The sequence below is a fragment of the Aspergillus affinis genome, assembly GCF_023601865.1.
Source record: "Aspergillus affinis strain CMG 70 chromosome Unknown NODE_3_length_628324_cov_86_750800, whole genome shotgun sequence".
Lineage (NCBI taxonomy): Eukaryota > Fungi > Ascomycota > Eurotiomycetes > Eurotiales > Aspergillaceae > Aspergillus > Aspergillus affinis.
Window position 1 is genome coordinate 536,637 of NW_026515784.1, and position 17,232 is coordinate 553,868.

Below are 17,232 nucleotides of genomic sequence, written 5' to 3' on the forward strand. Positions count from 1 at the left end.
ACAAAGTCTAAGCAGCCACCCGGTCGAGTATCCCGTGACCGTACCATACATCTTTTCACGGGGTTTAAGGAGGACCGACAGCCGAGGCCGAGGAGGGTGACGGTATCTTACCGCAGGATACCACCGCGGCCGGCTCTGAGCGATGCCGAATCTAGGAACTTCCTGGGTAAAGGCGAGTCCCACTGATGTGCATCCGATCGGGCGCGCACCGGGCCCCTCATTGGTTTAAGGGGGTTCGATTCTTCGGCTCGGTCTCCTCAGCCCGTGGCCTTCTCTCGGTTCTTCTTTTTTTCCTTTCCAGTTTCTGCTTCTCCTTCACCCTGAGAAAAACTTACCGCGGCATCTTCGTCTGTTTAATCATTCCTGTGTCCGCAGTCTTGCCTATATATCCCACCACCACCGGTGCTTCATTGCGGGGAGAGCTACCTGACTCTATATATCAACGGAAAGCTCTACGAGTTTGCAGATAAACTTGGACCTCGGTACAATTCGTAGGTCGTACACAAACATCCAGACACCATGTCTTCAGCACAGCAACGTTTGTCCTCCATTGCGGGCCAGCTCTCCGCTCCTGGGGCCGCAAAGCAGAACATCCTGTCAAAGAATCCCGACGATGTGGTATGTACTGGAGTCTATTGAAATACCCGCAATAATCGCTGATGAATTCTCCGAAAACAGGTCGTCACGCTGGCCGTTCGCACTCCCCTGACGAAAGCTCGGAAAGGTGGTCTGAAAGATACCAACTTGGATGAGCTGCTCGTGTCGCTACTGACGGTACGTGCTCTTAATCGTAAGCGGTTCGCTGCGAGCCTTCTAACCGCCAATAGTCTGTCCGCGAACGCTCGAATCTGGATCCCAACCTCGTCGAGGATGTCTGCGTCGGAAACGTGCTGTGCCCCGGCTCGGCTTACGTCGCTCGCTCTGCCGTGCTGGCGGCCGGTTTCCCCGTGACCGCCGCCGCCTCCATCGCCAACCGATTCTGCTCGTCCGGCTTGCTGGCCGTCCAGAACATTGCCAACCAGATCATCACCGGCTCGATTGACGTCGGTATCGCGGTGGGCGCCGAAAGCATGAGTACCAATGCCGACGGCGGCGCCCCGGATATGTCCGAGAAGATCATGTCGCACCCCTTGGCGTCTCAGAACAAGCAGCCCATGGGTCAGACTTCCGAGAACGTTGCGGGTCAATTCAACCTCTCTCGGGAGCAGCTCGATCGATTCGCCGCCAACAGTTACCAGAAGGCGGAGCACGCGCAGAAGGCCGGTTGGTTGAACGAGGAGATCGTTCCCGTGCACACCCAGATCAAGGACCCCAAGACCGGTGAAGTGAAGAACGTGGTTGTCGACCGGGACGACGGCATTCGCTACGGCACCACTGCTGAGTCGCTCGGCAAGATTCGCTCGGCCTTCCCTCAGTGGAAGCCCAGTGCCACTACTGGTGGAAACGCCAGTCAGATTACCGACGGCGCTGCCGGTCTCATTCTCATGAAGCGATCGCGTGCTCAGGAGCTGGGACAGCCCATTCTGGCCAAGTTCTGCGGAGCCACCGTTGCCGGTTTGGAACCCAGAATTATGGGTATCGGCCCGTCTATCGCTATCCCCAAGATCCTCGGCAAGTTTGGATTGTCCAAAGACGACATCGATATCTTCGAGATCAACGAGGCATTTGCCTCTATGGTACGCCCCCATCACTCCCCTGAATTTCCACCCGGCCCTCTAACACATCTTCCAGGGCACATACTGCGTGCAGAAGCTTGGTCTTGACGAGGCCAAGGTGAACCCCCGAGGTGGTGCCATGTAAGTTGCGCGATTGACATTAAACCCTGCACGTATATATGCTGACTCCCGTAGTGCCATCGGTCATCCGCTGGGATGTACTGGAGCCCGCCAGGCGGTTACTGCTCTCTCCGAGCTGCGCCGACAGAACAAGAGAGTGGCTGTCACCTCTATGTGCGTTGGAACGGTAAGTTGATCCTTATTGATGACCCTGTTTTGTCCCCGTACTGACATTCTAATTAGGGAATGGGTATGGCCGGTATCTGGGTTTCGGAGCACTAAGTATTTATGATTCGACGAGGATTTCATTGTGTAAATATGTTCCAGCACTGTTCTAGTGAATAGCAACTACCACTAATTACCGATTCTGCCCCTTTGATAGTAAGCGTAGGTGATTCCGTAGAAAGACGGGTGGGTCCCATCTCCACGGTGGTGAAATGCAACCCCATAACCTGAAGTTCAACATTAGTATTGTACTGTGCATCCGTCTGAGAGACACGAGCGTCCCTGACAGAGTCATGGACAGGGGCAAAGTTGCATGCCCCTGTGTCCAGGTTACATGGTTCCGATCGTCGGTCACGTGTGCCCAGCCCCGTTCGTCATCGCCGCCAAAGCAAAGCAAAAGCGTCCCATGACTCGCTGGACCCGACCGCTTCTCCTCCACTTGCCTTTCTCTCCATCCATTATCGAACACTCTCATTCACGACCCGTTTCCAAGGGCGTGTTTATCCAGTGTCCGTCCTTTCTCGTCTTGAAATATCAGTAATACTCCCACTATTGTCATCGTCATCATGAAGTTCTTATCAACCGCCACTACCTTCCTGGTCTGCTTCGCTCCTCTCACCGTATCGGGTCGGTCGATCGGCCTCTTTGGATCATCGCAGGCTCCTATCCAAGTTGAGGAGGCTATCTCTGTGCCCGGCGACAACCCTCTTGATTTCTGCAACGATCCGGCTGGAGACCTTGTAAAGATTGAGTCTGTCGATTTGGCTCCCAACCCCCCTCTCCCGTATGAATCCACACTCGATCTGATAAGAGGTTTGGTGACTGACGGCTCGCAGTGGCAAAACCCTTACCATCAAGGCCACGGGCACTTTCCGCGAGACGATTGAAGAGGGCGCCTATGTCCTTTTGCAGGTCAAATATGGCCTGATCACTCTAATCAAGCAGCAGGCTGATCTTTGCGAACAAATCGTCAATGTGGACCTCAAGTGCCCACTGGAAAAAGGCGAGATGTCTTTCACCAAGAATGTTGATCTGCCTGCGCATATTCCTCCTGTATGTTACGTTCCTTACCCCTTTTATGCTACTATCAAGCACGGACAACTAACATCTCTACTAACAGGGCAAATACTCCGTGCACGCCGATGTCTTTACCAAGGACGACAAGCGCATTACCTGCCTCGACGCCAATAACATCGAGTTCAAGATTGGAGGCTAGGCAATTCGGCTGGCTGCTTTCAGCTATACCTACATGAAGCCGACCGATGGCCATTTTCCAATTAAACCCCTGGTTTGAAATGCCGTGGACTGTGTCCACATTACGACCTCTTCATGTCGCATCTACACGAGATCTTCCGTTCTTTTTTCCCAGCGAATATGCTTTGTTGCTTTGTGATCTGTTCTACCTACGCCCACCAACTTGCATGTTTCCATGATGGTTTCCCTGCGATGACTAACTATGTTTTGCTCTGGACGGCGTTTACGGTATCTGTCCCAGGACATTGCTACTTTATTATGCTCTATCTGTACTCATTACATACTTCCCCTCTAGTACCCCGTTGCATTGGTGTATTATCCATAAACTAAGAGCCCTAATTTTCTCTCTCTCATGGCCGGGATGCGATGTGGCTTTATAGAAGCTGTTGGAGTGTTCAGTTTAAGTCGCCACTGGAATAGGCTCGTAGTTGGGCAAAGTATAGGAGTTCTATGGCGTATACTTCTCCAAACTGGGTATCTTCCCTTCACCTCCAACGGACTCACCAAGGAGAAACTACATTTGACAGCATCTTGCAACAGGGTGACAGTTGTCCCTCAACGTACCCAGTACCCGACTGGACATGCTAATGCCTTCATGTAAAATCGACAGCAGAAATAGAAAACAACGCTAACATTTATTCTCCAAACAACCGGCGCACCCGCTTCAGCACACTGTCTTTCTCGGGGTCGTACGGGTGGTCTTTGCTGGGGATTTCGAGAACGGCGGGGAAAGGCTCGGCGAAGGTATCGACGCTGTGTCGGATGCGCTCTGCGACCTGGTAGCGAAGAGTCAGTAAAAGCCACGAGAAAATAGTGCGAAAGTAGTTTGTAAGGAGTATAGTCTTGCGATCAACTCCAGAAATGTCGAGAAACGTACATGTTGGTTGATGAGGACGATGGCAATGTCCTTCCTCTCCTGAGTAAAGTTCTGGAACGCCTTTTCGATCGCAGAGGTTTCCGTCTTAGAGTCGACCACGAGGAAGTTCCGCTCGGCATCTGGACCATCTGTGACGTGCTGCATACTGTGTTAGCATCTGCAGAGGGAAGATCTGTCCCCCGCTGCACTGGGAATGGGACTTACACCGATGCCGGCCAGAAGAAGACCGGTTACCGAGCTGGAGAAGGTGTGAGCATAGGTTCGGTCTCAGAGCATAGTGGTATAGATCCTTACTCTTCATCTCCAATGACAGCAAGGAACTGTCGCTCCTATATCGTTGTAATGAACACAATCAGCTACTGCGTCGTGGTCCGCTCCGCGGAGCGCCTGAGGGTACAGTATCGAGGTGTAGGTACCTTGAATGACACGGCGGAGGCCGCCATAATGACAAGAAGTAATAGGGAAGGTCCAGAGGAATCACTCGAAGCACTTGCGAACGTTAAGTTAATCGGGAGTCGTCATAACTGACGGGGGTGCGATCGGCTTAGATAAGCGGGTCTTCGAACGGGGCTGTCTTTTGTTTACAAGCGGGACCAAAAACTTTCGCCGCTGTCATTAACGATAACAACTTGAGGTGAGTCTACTCTGGTTGTGTTTATTTCTCTTTCTCCCTCGCATGACTGACCTTTCTCTCACTCGCAGGATTCCATATTACACTCCCCACCTCTCCCCGTCTTCATCATGCCCCGGCTTGTACGCCGCCGACCGTTGGGGCAACGTATCAAATCCTACTTGAATCCGCTGGACTTTTTGCTGTGGCTGTCGGAAGAAATCGATGCTAATGATTGGGATCAGCTTGAGAAGAACTGGTCGATTACCCTGGGTGTGATTTTGAATATTGTGTTCCTGGTCGCGAGAGCCAACAGTCAGTCGAGTGGCAGTCGCACTGTCGACGATGTCTTTGGCGATGACGAGGGTGCGCCTTGGATGAGCTGGCTTGTATGTTCCATATGGACTCTCCTGCATAGCGATCAGTGTTAATAACAGGTTTTTCAATCGCAGGCCTCCTTTGTTGTTCATTTGCTCGTATGCTTCGTCGGATTTAACACTTTCTACACTTTCTACCGCAAGCGACACTATCGCATGTTCGAAGCCTCGATCGACCAAGCTCCTGCGACACCGTCCGCTCATCGTGTGCGCGTCGATTCTACTCCTGTGTCAGCTTCGCCCCTACGATTCTTTGCCCAGGCCATCACCGGTTCCGCACAGTCGAGAGCACACCCGAATGCGCAGTGCGATGTCTGGGAACTTGCGGTCTGGGATCCCCTACCGATCTGTGTGCGCCTATTTTGTCTCTTCAGCCCCGCGCATGTCCTCGTATACTGGCTTTTCCTACCTACCCAGCTATCTGACCCTCGGCCGAGTGTGACGATTGTGACGACCATCCTCCTCACCACCTTGCTGTCGCTGCAAATGAGCTTCTTGTCGTCCTCATTCACTCAGCAAGCGAAGGACTCCGCGCTGGTACACAAGGAGGTGATGAAAGAGTATGATGTTAAATATGTGCACCCCCGAACCCAGCCTTTGATGCGAGATGTCGCCACGCAGTTCTCGGAGGCAGAAGCTACCAAGTCTGGCTCGGATGCCAAAAGCAACAAAGTCGATACCTTTACTCCAACCTTTATCATCCAGCGGGGATTCAAAACCAGTCCCAACCCCAACTATGTCAGCCATGTCGACCCTGAGGGACTGTCTTCGGGGCGTCAGTCGATGGCCGCCACGCCCTCCGCATCTTCAAATTATCAAGCCTCGTTTCAAACCCCCAGTCACCTACGGGACGCCTCGCCGGTTGTCCGAAAGCCTATATCTGCAATTCGCCAACCTCAATTTCGCAAAACTCCCTCGGCGACCGGCGACGGTGGTAGTCTCGGTATCTATTCACATGCCAACTCGCCTCTGAGGAAGTCCACTTCCACTTCGACGAATTTCGATCGTCGACCTCCAAGCACCGGAGATTTCTTCTACAAGGACCGAGGTGCTAGTCCAATTAAGAGGCAATCCAGTCCGCTCAAAAAGAGCAACGTGCCGGGTGGGAGTCCACTTGCGCCGACACCGAGACGGGGTCAACTTGATTCTCGCCGCGACACAGGATACTTCTAGTCCTCGATTGAATCATTGCCATTTTTTGATTCACTCCGCCCGGATTACCCTCAGGCGCAACTGCATTATCACCCTATTGCAAGCGCATATATGACTTGAGACTATGGCTCGTCTTAGCATCGGAGCACGGCGTTTTAATACTTTTACTTTCCTTTTCTTCCTCTTCAATAAATTTCTGGTTGTCCCAAAGACTTGGACCTGGCTTCCGGGTTTGGGGTGAATGATTGACCCCCCCATGAGCTCGGGAATGCATGGAAGCATGACCAGCCACTGTATTATATGTTTAAAAATTTACTGCGACCGTTCGGCCAGACGTTGGCTTTCTTGGCCCCGGTTTCCCCGGCATTTTGTTGTGTCTTCTGGACCGACGTCCTCGTACAACACCTTGTGAAAGAGCGGGCTCAAATGGCAGCTGCGAACTCTACTCATACCTCCCTTGCGCGCGAAACAGCGGCAAAACCCTGGTCAAAACCTGGTGCGGGCAGCTGCCATACCAAGCAACTTCGAACGGGGTCATACATTCCAGATCGGGTACTCCGTTTGTTGATCCATACATTCCTCCGCGTGCACGATAACATTCCAATCATATCATTATTCCGGTATCCCTTTCTCGCTGAAATAGTCGCTGGGGGAGAAAATAATACTCCTACGTGCCCCCTTTCTCCAGCAAAGTACCATGTCTTGACCACCTGAGCTTCGTCATATGGAAGTGAAACCCGAGTGCAAACCACGCGTGCCACAGGACATACAACACAGGGCCGAGCTGTCCTCCTAGGAGGTAATGGGTCGATTCAACTGCGAATCCGGCCCGAGAATTCTATGTGCTAGCATATGTTCGTTATCATTAACATGGAGGAACGCATTTCTTTGCCAAATGGACATTTACTCAATCTAAAGCCCCGGAGTCGAAACCCCAGGCCCGCGAAATCCGGTGCTGAGGAGCAGCCAGCATGCGAGCGAAGCAAAGAATCCGCGACAGGGTACACTGCCTACAAACCTCGTATAGACAAACCTCTTCCAGATAAACCCCTTCCAGAGGTCAAGGATCCCAAGTCCAGCCCCGAGACATCAGCGCGGAAGGTTACCCCTACCAGGCTCCCGATGCCCAAGAAGTTTGCGGAAAAGGCCAAGGATGACTCGGCAGATGCCTCTCCTGTGCCCGATCGTAAAGAACATCGACACCATACGTTAGGCAGGCGAGCTCAGCCCAAGGCCTCCCCTATATCATTAGGGCGTCGACCTGCCAAGTCAACGGAAAAAGATCGAGAACAGTACTGGAGAAAAGTCAAAGAGAAATTCGAAAAGGAATCCCCTACCTCGTCACGGACCCGCGACAAACACAAGGAGTATTATCACGAGGCTTACGAGAAGATCAAGTCGTTCACCAGTCCCCCGAAACAAGAGACTAATCAACACATACCGAAGTCTGCTGCAAAGACGAGTGACGATGACAAAACACCAAGGCAAAGTGCCATCCATAGGACCGCCGCTGGAAGTCCTAGCTCCAAAGATCGACAGACATCGAAGCCAGCTGCTCAAGGCGAATCTCTCAGAACAAAAAAATCAGACCCCAAAAAACGCCCATCGAATGTGATTGATACCGGCGACACCATCAACCGGCAAACATCGGACAAGCAAATTAGCACAACCGACTCATCCATCATCTCTCGTCCCTCCATCTCACCTTTGTCAGGCCCCAGCAGCTCGATGACCGATTGGGAGGACCGGTTTGTGGTGAACATGCCGTCCGCTAAAGAGCCTAATCCACCTGTCATGACTGCACGACAAATCACCGATTTTCAAAAAAGTATCGATCAAGTTCACAATCAAGGAGGGACAATGCTGGATCCGGAAACTCTACCCAGTCCGCGCACTAGAACCCCCGAAGATTCGTCTGATGCACTGGAAACGCAGGGAAATAAACCGGGCAATCTGGATGGCCAAGAGTCTCGCACAGGGTCAGATGAAAATCCTTCAGAACCACAGCCCAGCCACGGTCGATATTACTCGCCCGATGAGATTGGAAAGCAACGGTTCAGTACCATCTGGGAAGAAGGAGCATCACGACACAAAACCAAGACTGCAGTCAACATCGACGGGTCTTTTTTAGGTTGCAAGGAAATAAACGGCCCAAACGACAAGAATCCGGACGAAATATTACTTTTCTCGACGACAGACGAACGTCCGAGGGTTGTGGATGTGTCAGCCCCGGTGTCCAAGAATTCCAGAGAACGGAACACAGCCGCTCCTCAATCGACTGTAGCCTTGGAAGAAAAGACCGTTGTTCAAGAAGAGTGGAAACCAATTTCTCAGAATTTGAAGCATGCCCAATGCTCGAAACAGTTCCAACGTACGATGTGCCGCGAAATCCTCTGCCGACCGTCGGAAGAGGCCCCGATGTCTGTCCCGCAAGCATCAGGAAAAGAAAATTCGACCCAGATAGGGATCCCCCTAAGGAATCCGGAACGAGGGAAACGCCCCCAGGGAGACGACGACGTGTTCATTATCACACCCACTATCACGCGCACTATGATGACCATGGCGGACATGAGAGGCGTCGTCCAGAAATCTTCTCGACCGAAAGAGCCCGCGTCTCGCGCCGCCGGCGAAATCATCACCGACACCAGGGCAAAGCCTCCCGCGCACTCTACACCGTCGGGCTTACGTCGAGCGACGCAAAACTCGTGGGTAAAGTCAAATATGCCATCCACAGCATCGTCAAAACCTGGACCCAGCCCAAGCGGTCCTGCCGTGAAGGAACAAGAAGTTACACCCCAGCCCAAGGTGGAGAAGCCGCGCGCTATCCGTGGGTACATCCATACCACAGGCATCGCAAAGTCCTCCGCCGGAAGCGCCAATCCTCGCGCGCGCATTAAGCGGCATTCTCATACGTACGAGACGCCGCGCAGTAGCGAAAACGCGGCGCCCCCTGTGAGGAGCGCCACCGATCCAGCTCAGTTTCCCAAGTCCGTCTCGGCTCAGAGGCCAATGCCACCGCCAAAGTTAAACACCAACGTTCACCCAGAACCTCCCATTCCATTGCCCAGTGCGCGGATCTTCGCGGTCGCTGAGTTGGATGGACATCAGGTCGATGATCATGCAAAAGACGAGCACAAAGACCGGGATGCACCTCCCAAAACGCCTACTGCCGTGGATGATCTCGGTGCCAAAACGAGCAGCGACAAGTCTCCACACGAGGACGATAATGACAAGGACCTCATGAGTTCCGTCACGTTCGGCCTCATCATCGACATCTTTTTCCTGTCCATCGCTCAAGCACAAGACCTGTACAAGGACATCATGGCCAACTGGAACTCCCGAGCGGTTCTGGCGAAAATCGCCCTCAACTGCGTCCTCAACATGATCGGCCACTGTCTATACGTACTCCGAAATTTCCTCTCGGCCTGCTCCGTCTATAACTCCACGGGATCGTGGCCGAAATCCAACGACAAAGACGTTGCCCGTTCGCTGACCGAACTCGGCCAAGCCGTCATCTATCTCGTCGCCTTGGGTTTCATCATGATGGTCGTTGGTCGAGCGGCCGGGTACATCGTACTCATTGGAAGCTGGATCGTCTGGGTGACGAAACCTTTTGGGTGGGTTCTGAGAGCTCTGTTAACGTAGCGTGATGCGGTCTGGTCTGGTCTGGCGTATTGTGGTCGATGACTAGATAGATACCCTTGGGCGATTGATTATGCTTCGTGTTTCCTGCCTTTGTTTATGTCGACATGTTTGTCCTGTGCACCTGGACTCTTTCCCACAGTTCATGGAATACGGGAGTAAGCCGTCGTAGCGATTGTCTTTCTTGGTAGGGGTTCTTTTCTTCATGTGTTTCTTTATCTTTACGACTTCCTATGTTTGTCTAGCGAGGTGTACCTGTGTAACTCGGTTGAATTATTCTAGTCTCTTGGCCTTCCAAGTGTCCAATCAATGTATATCCTTAGTCGAATGTTCTACTTGCTTCGATCGGCCGACAATAAGATGAAGACTCTGAGCTCATACCAGCAATCCACAACTTATGCACCCAAGAAAATCTCAAACGCATAATATCAGATAAGACATCAGGTGAAAGCACCAGAATATAAGTATAAGTAGACTTATTTTGAATTTTCTAGATATGACAATGACACTCTATTTAGCCTCTCAATCTGAAGAGGGGCAGGCATGTATGTCATGGACAAATTCTATCGTACTCTGAACATGATAGTCCAGTGGATGCCTGCGGTGCCATGATCGCAATGCAACAATGCAGCGAGGAAAAGTGGCCTGGATGGAGGCCACGACGAAAAAAAATTGAAAAAAATCACGATTGGATAAATATCCAAAAAAATGCATGCATCAAAAGAAAAAAAAAAAAAAAAAAAATCCATGAAGAAAGAATCCATATCCTCGTTTGTTGAAGAGGATCATTTTTTTTGAACTTATTCTCATGAAACCAACTCCGTCATCATCCGTAGTGTTGAATTATCGTAAGAGGCTTGCATAGTAGCCCCGTTCTTAAATCTTGTTTTGTTCCGAAAGAAAAGGAAAAGAGCGGGAATGAAAAAAAGAAAGGTTCCCTCTTTTTCCCTGGTTCTATCGGATATATTACCATGTTGAATTTTGGATTCCCCTCCGTGGTTGAAAGAGGAGAATAATGAGAGGAAAGGAAAAGACATAAAAGAAACAAATTCCAGGGGTATAATGGTTGAATGTTAAAAGTCATGTTGAAGTAAGATAACGCTCAAGGAAGAAATCGTTGAGAGGTCTTCGTTTCGTGTCGCCATAAAACATTTCAATGCCTGGGGGAAGGGTTGGATCCCCAGACAGGTATCGTTGAGAGAGATGTTGAATTAATAAGTATAATAGTCGTTGAAGAGGCACAAGAGAATTGTAGGGTAGGGCCAGGTGTGTTGGTGCGGGCCTGAAGATGGGTATGGCGATTAGTTTTTCACGGCAACTTCTGGAGCTGCTTCCTTGGCAGGGGGCTGCTTGGACTCTGCGCTGTCGGCAGAAACCTCGGTATCAATATCCTTCAGGTCCAAGCCATCGAATAGCTCAAAGAGGCTGAAAGTGTTGTGGAAATCGTTGTTGACTAAGAAAACAGGCGTTAGTTATCAGGGTGAGGAAGAGGCTTTTCCTATTCGAAACTTACCAATGTTGACCAGGTACCATTCATCCACAACACCCTGGATCAATTTCCTGCTCGGGGTTGTGGCCTCGTGGCATTTGGCCCAGTCCTCTCCCAGGCGGTAGGCTTCGTCCTTCCAGGCTAAGAAACTGATTGTTTCCACAATCGTAGGTTGAACAACCTCTCGTCCGGCAAAAATACCCCACGTCAGAGCATTGGGGCTGTCCTGAGTGTTGGTTCGCAGCTCACCAGTCTTAGAGACGGCGTGATACGTGAGGTCTTCGTTCTTTTCAATGCGCGAAATGAGTTCGTCAAGCAAGTAGGGAGGCACCAGAAGTTCAAGGTATGCCTTCTGGTACACAAATCCGTTCTTAGGACCCCATCCGTACACAGGGTGGGAAGACTTGGCACCATTGACAGCGGGCTGTGAGTTGATGGTGAGAAGACCTCGGTTGTTGAGTTCAATCAACTTATCCTTGATCACATTGGCTTCAGAACTGAGCTGTGTGTCGCTCCAGGGAAGTCGTTCCAGTTTCCCTTCCAAGTAACGAACGAAGATGTGAGCAAGATCGCGAATAGACTTGGGCTCTCCCCAAAGCTTGATGTTCTGTTCGTTGGTGCCTTTGAGACCGATGCCATAAGAGTCAAGTTCACCGAAGGCAGGCGAGCGGGAGTCAGTCCATCGGCCGTTGGGGAACTCATCCCATGTCTGTGTACGTGCGATATAAGAGGAGTTTCTGTTGCGCCAGAAGATAGGTCGGACGTCCTCGGCTCTGCGGTTGAGACCCAAAGATGGCCGCCAGGGCAAAGGTCTCTGGATGGGAGTCTCTTCAGATGGCATAAGGTCCAATTCGTCAAGCACCAGCTGCACAGCTTGAGCAAGGTTCATGGTATAGCTAAAGGTGACCATCAGTTTCGGGGCCTGTGATTCTGGGCAATCGAAAAGGAACGGCATAAAAACTTACAAATGCAGATGGTTGATGCCGGATGCGATAAGCCTTCTGCACATATCTGCCACTAGACCCTTTCCAATGTCTTTCACAGCAGCATCATCGTTCTTGACAGGCTCGAGGATCTCAAGCCACTCGGGTGGGATTCGGGATTTCGTCCAATTGGCACGACGAATGAATGCGGCATAGGTTTGAATGGGCATGATACCGGGGATGATCGGTATGTCAACGCCTTTGGCCCGGCACTTTTTCACCCACTCGATGAAGTTGTCCGTGTCGTAAAACATCTGCGTGATCACGAATGAAGCTCCGGCATCGACTTTCTCTTTCAAGTGGTCGATCAGAAGATCAACATCCGAATTGTCATCCGCTCCCTCTGGATAACCTCCCACGCCAATGTCGAAATGGTTCCCGTACTTGTCCCGAATATATTTCACTAGATGCTTGGCGTAACGAAATCCTCCTTCGGTGGCTTCCCACGTCTCCTTCTCACGAGGTGGGTCACCACGGAGAGCCAGAATGTTCGTGCAGCCGGCCTTGTAGGCTGCCTGGAGAGCAGAATCCACCTTCTCGGTCGGCATGTCTGTGCAAGTCAAATGCATGCAGGTCTCAAGGCCATACACCGACTGCGCTACGTTCACCATCTCGCAGGTGAGATCAGACAGTCGACCACCGGCACCCCAGGTGATGTCAATGAAAGAGGGACCAAGGGCGTGCATACGATCCATTCTGTCGTAAAGGTTCTGCACACCTTGAGCAGTCTTCGGGGGGAAGAACTCGAAGGAAATTCCGGTCCTCCCCGCGGCTTCATTTTGGGCGAGCTTATCTTTGACGTGCATCGTGGTACGTTAGGCTATAGGCGAGGCGATAAAGCAGTAAGCATACTATATTAAAGCAATGTGTGGGAGAATTGTAACACTAGACGGTACAGAGAGAAGTGACTTACAAAGATTGCTAGGAAGCTTAAGAAAGGGAGACAATCAGTCACTCGAGCTTACTCCTTGCCTAGCGTTTCTGCTGGAGGGGTACGTTACTCAGCTCACCGGTCCCGCCAGCGACTGCAAAGCCCGCAAACAAAAGAAATCAGGGAAGGGGAAGAAAGAATCACTCCACACAAAAAGAGTGATTAGGTAGAGAGGAGGGCCACCGAGAGATTGACTTGATTCGAGGCACCGCGGATGAAGGAAGAGAGTGGTTAGTATCTTAGGGCGAAAAGAATGAGGGAGGAGAGAGAAAGAGAGAGAGGACCGGCTTTCGGAGGCCGGGGTGGCACGTGCACGCTGCGTACCTTCTGGATTAGGAACAGGGCCCTCCAGCGGGGCCCACGCCGCTTTACGGTCACGTGCTCTCGCGGGGCGGCATCGGGCTATCGACACGTGACTTTCCCGGTCCTTCCCGGCTTTTACAACAACACCTTTTACTATCTAGTTCTTTATGCAATAATGACATCTAATTGAATGAATACTCAACATATATTCCAAGCAAAGCATCTCCATAAAAACAAAACAAAAGAAAAGAAACACAATCAGTCTAACCCGCAAACCTGTCTACCCACCAATTGAGGGCGGAGGCGGAAGTTCGTTCTTTTGACACAACTTGTACCGCAGCTCATACAATGCCAACCATGGATTTGCCCGCCGGTAATTAAAGCTGTGCCAAAAATTCTGGAAATCCGGCAGAACAGACTTTGAAATCTGATATTCAGGATCCCGTTTATCATGGGAGTTGTCCAGTAAACAGGACACCCAACTCTTCCATTGTTGAAAGTAGTTATTGTGCTCGTCAATATCTCGACACATGAGCAGAATCATAGCTTCAACGAGCGAGCTTGGGTGCAAGATCCTGATGGGGTGTAGACTTTTCCAGGGACCTGAGCTTCTTGGGAAGCAAGGTGGCAATCGATGATCATTCGAAAGTGTAAGATGGAGATCATCCCGAGCCGGTGTTTGTAACTTGAACTCAGGGAGCCACCAGACAGTTTTCGACTTTTTGAACAAAGACAATAATTTCCAACTTTTGTCCACCCCTTCAAGGTGAAAGTGTACGTCTGCAGTAGGCCGACCCTGACGCAGCTGGTGTTCAGAGCAGTTAGAGTTATCGCACGGAGGGAATCCTGATTTCTCTAGGGCCCCGGTGGCAGACAGAATCAGACTATCTGGTACGATGAACTCAATTTCCTAAAATGTAGATAAAGCTTGTGAGAAATGCAAATCAAAAGAATTGGGAATATACACGTACGCTTGTTGCCGATTTGTCGCCAACCAACCCAACTGCTAGTTGCCCCCAAAGAAGACTGGGGATTCGTGACTGGTCTAAAATACACGCCACAGAGGCTGCCAATGGACAGCCGTTAATTTTGTTCATGGTTTTAGGCTGGGTTATAGAACGCAATACCCCAGGGTTGATATAGATAACGCGGTATGCCTCGTGGTTAATATACCTGTATACTCCAACCCGCCCTTGTACTGCCTCGCTTTAATTTCCAGTTGATTCATTATATGATATTTCAGTTGGAATGGAGAATTCTGTTATACAATAATCACCTTCTCTAGTCTGTCTCGGGAGATAGCAGCATTGTTGCATGGTTCTCCAAACAATGCCGTAAAAACTCCTTTGCTCTTCGTTTGGGTCAAAGCAGGAGGAATCAAGCATTTCCTAAACGGAAACAAATCTGGATATACCCAAGGACACAAAAATATTATAACTTTGCAAAGGCATTCTCAGACCACTCATAGACCCTAAGCACTTTCTTGCTGTGCAAAAAAGCGTCTGGGGCCAGGGATTCCGTTCAAAATACACATCGTCTCCGATAAGTTCATAATTCATGAAAGAGTTAGTATATGAACACAGGTACAAAGGAATTCGTACTCAAAGAACTTTACCTTTTCTCGGTCCTAGACTTTGTAGCCCAAGTCCGATTGTCAAAAGGTTTGAATGCATATAGCATTGTGATGAGCTAACAAAGCCATGTCCTCCGCCAAGGATCTATGCAAAGCACCTAGACCCCCAAAGCGTGCGACAGTAATGTTTGCACAAGGATTGAAATATATCAATTTATTATGTCTTGTGATGGGTATATAAGGGATCTAGAATAGCATTTGTGGGCTACACCGGTCATCAGTGTCCAACCGGGGCAATATTAAATCCAGAGTTACATACATTGTAGGAGAAAGTTGCTTTGAAACGCCAGGGTTTTATGCAAAAGTACCCTGAGGTCTATAGGTCTGCTCAGATAGACTCCTGTCTCTTGACCCAATTTAAGACTTGCCGAAATGAAAGGAAAATTGAATTAAAAAGAGATGCATTAGTATTCCTGATACTCAATATGACTATTATAACTTACTGAATTAAGGAAGTATATATAAACTGAACGGACTTTCTTCAGAATGACCATATCCTAAGTGCATCCAATGAGAGGCCAGCATCAGAATCCATTTTTTATCTTGCTAGGCTCTACTGTTGGTTAGGATGCGTTGCGCTGAATGTATGCGCTTCTTATGAGAATTTGGTTACCAGTCAGATGTTTATTGATTGATAAATCTACTTGCATGTTGAAGCTTGCTTTAATACATAATGTAGTTTCCATTGCCTAAATCTCGTGGGGATCTGGATTTTCTTCAGAGTCCTTAGGAACACCCAACACGTCTCTAAACTGTTGATGCTGTATGTATGCGTTACCTCACTGTAGAGATGTATATTTATGAACGGTACTTTCATTGTTTGAAGCCTAATATGAAATTTTAGACTCATTGAAGTTAGGAAACTTTCTACCTCACTTCTACTTAATACTCAATTATTAAGAAATAAAATAAAAAGAAGTTATTGCAAAGAATGAAGAGGTCTCATATCTGGTAGTAGTAGAGCGAACCATGAAAATTTGCCAATCAGTCGACTGAATAAAAACACATGGAGTCGAAGCTGAAAACTGTTTATTATTTAGCTACCATTAGCCCCCTTTTGTAAGGTTTATGTTGACAATGATATGGCGTTCCAGTACAATCAGCGGTATAAGCGGCTAAGTATGTCCAGCCTGGCATGTTCAGCCCCCGTTAACCTCCACGCCGCCACTTTGGTCAATGAACGGGAGTTCTCGGACACCGAAGGAGGCCGATCCAAAACACCGCATTAAGTCCTTGGAAGAGGTATTGAAACTTGAATTATTTTCAAAATCAAGTAAATGGTACATAGAATGCCAGTTATCCGTGTACAGCCCTTACATTTTTGCAAATGTTTATGGTAAAACGCCCTCTAGGCCATCGCAGAGACAATTTTCTCGGACGAACCGACAGATTTGGCCACCTGCGAGTGCCTGCAAGTGTCTACCCACTACAGGTAGTCTTCTGAGTTAGTCGTTATCCGGCAACGGAGATCAGAAAGTCATAGTCAGCCCATCGAAGTTGGCCCAGCGTATCCTTATCTATGTATGACCAAATTGTACCGCGGAGGCAAAGTGTCAAACTGATATGAGGACCAATTACTCCGTACTTGACCTCAGCAATTTTATTGCGAACGATCCAGGGTGGCAAGCTGGAGATCAGCAATCATGAGTGCTTTGCCTGCATGAGAGACCCAGGTTGAACAATTCACTATATTTAAAGCTATGTCGGTGAGCGACCAAGAAAATGCGTGATCTACTCCGTACTGGAATGTTTGATCTCGGAAGTGGATGCCACATAAGATGCTTCCGTTTCCGTCCATCCGGTTCTCTGCCTAGGTCAGCGCGCTTGGCTTAACTTGGGGCCGAGAAGAGGTTCGCGTATAGCTTGCACCGCCATTAGAGCCAAGTTTTCCCAGGTTACCCGCAAAAAATGATCCATGATATGTACTATTCCGGCCGCGTTGAGGTGAACGAGTCTAGTGTGCCAAGGCATGCAATGCAGG

The 17,232-nt window shown here is 49.7% G+C and overlaps 6 protein-coding genes across 6 annotated transcripts; 4 read left to right on the forward strand and 2 right to left on the reverse strand.

Moving 5' to 3' along the window:
- Positions 1-519: 519 nt before the first annotated feature.
- On the forward strand, positions 520-2,057 carry KD926_007147 (putative peroxisomal 3-ketoacyl-coA thiolase (Kat1); the record flags this gene model as incomplete). Its single annotated transcript, XM_053101931.1, has 6 exons — positions 520-618; positions 679-774; positions 828-1,676; positions 1,732-1,796; positions 1,851-1,962; positions 2,019-2,057. 6 exons carry the CDS (start codon positions 520-522, stop codon positions 2,055-2,057), a joined length of 1,260 nt encoding a protein of 419 aa, XP_052960825.1.
- Positions 2,058-2,566: 509 nt separating this feature from the next.
- Positions 2,567-3,216, forward strand: KD926_007148 (ML domain-containing protein; the record flags this gene model as incomplete). The annotated part of the gene is made up of 3 exons (XM_053101942.1): positions 2,567-2,784; positions 2,837-3,053; positions 3,121-3,216. 3 exons carry the CDS (start codon positions 2,567-2,569, stop codon positions 3,214-3,216), a joined length of 531 nt encoding a protein of 176 aa, XP_052960826.1.
- Positions 3,217-3,889: 673 nt separating this feature from the next.
- KD926_007149 (H(+)-transporting V1 sector ATPase subunit F) lies at positions 3,890-4,574 on the reverse strand (the record flags this gene model as incomplete). The annotated part of the gene is made up of 5 exons (XM_053101953.1): positions 3,890-4,030; positions 4,132-4,269; positions 4,336-4,369; positions 4,426-4,460; positions 4,548-4,574. The coding sequence occupies 5 exons, from the start codon at positions 4,572-4,574 to the stop codon at positions 3,890-3,892; spliced, it is 375 nt and encodes a 124-aa protein (XP_052960827.1).
- Positions 4,575-4,872: 298 nt separating this feature from the next.
- On the forward strand, positions 4,873-6,291 carry KD926_007150 (Nur1/Mug154 family protein; the record flags this gene model as incomplete). The annotated part of the gene is made up of 2 exons (XM_053101965.1): positions 4,873-5,130; positions 5,194-6,291. 2 exons carry the CDS (start codon positions 4,873-4,875, stop codon positions 6,289-6,291), a joined length of 1,356 nt encoding a protein of 451 aa, XP_052960828.1.
- An 849-nt stretch (positions 6,292-7,140) lies between these two features.
- Positions 7,141-9,915, forward strand: KD926_007151 (putative NTP binding protein; the record flags this gene model as incomplete). The annotated part of the gene is made up of 1 exon (XM_053101976.1): positions 7,141-9,915. One exon carries the CDS (start codon positions 7,141-7,143, stop codon positions 9,913-9,915), a length of 2,775 nt encoding a protein of 924 aa, XP_052960829.1.
- A 1,298-nt stretch (positions 9,916-11,213) lies between these two features.
- KD926_007152 (methylenetetrahydrofolate reductase (NAD(P)H) MET13) lies at positions 11,214-13,190 on the reverse strand (the record flags this gene model as incomplete). Its single annotated transcript, XM_053101987.1, has 3 exons — positions 11,214-11,365; positions 11,426-12,297; positions 12,367-13,190. 3 exons carry the CDS (start codon positions 13,188-13,190, stop codon positions 11,214-11,216), a joined length of 1,848 nt encoding a protein of 615 aa, XP_052960830.1.
- Positions 13,191-17,232: the final 4,042 nt, after the last annotated feature.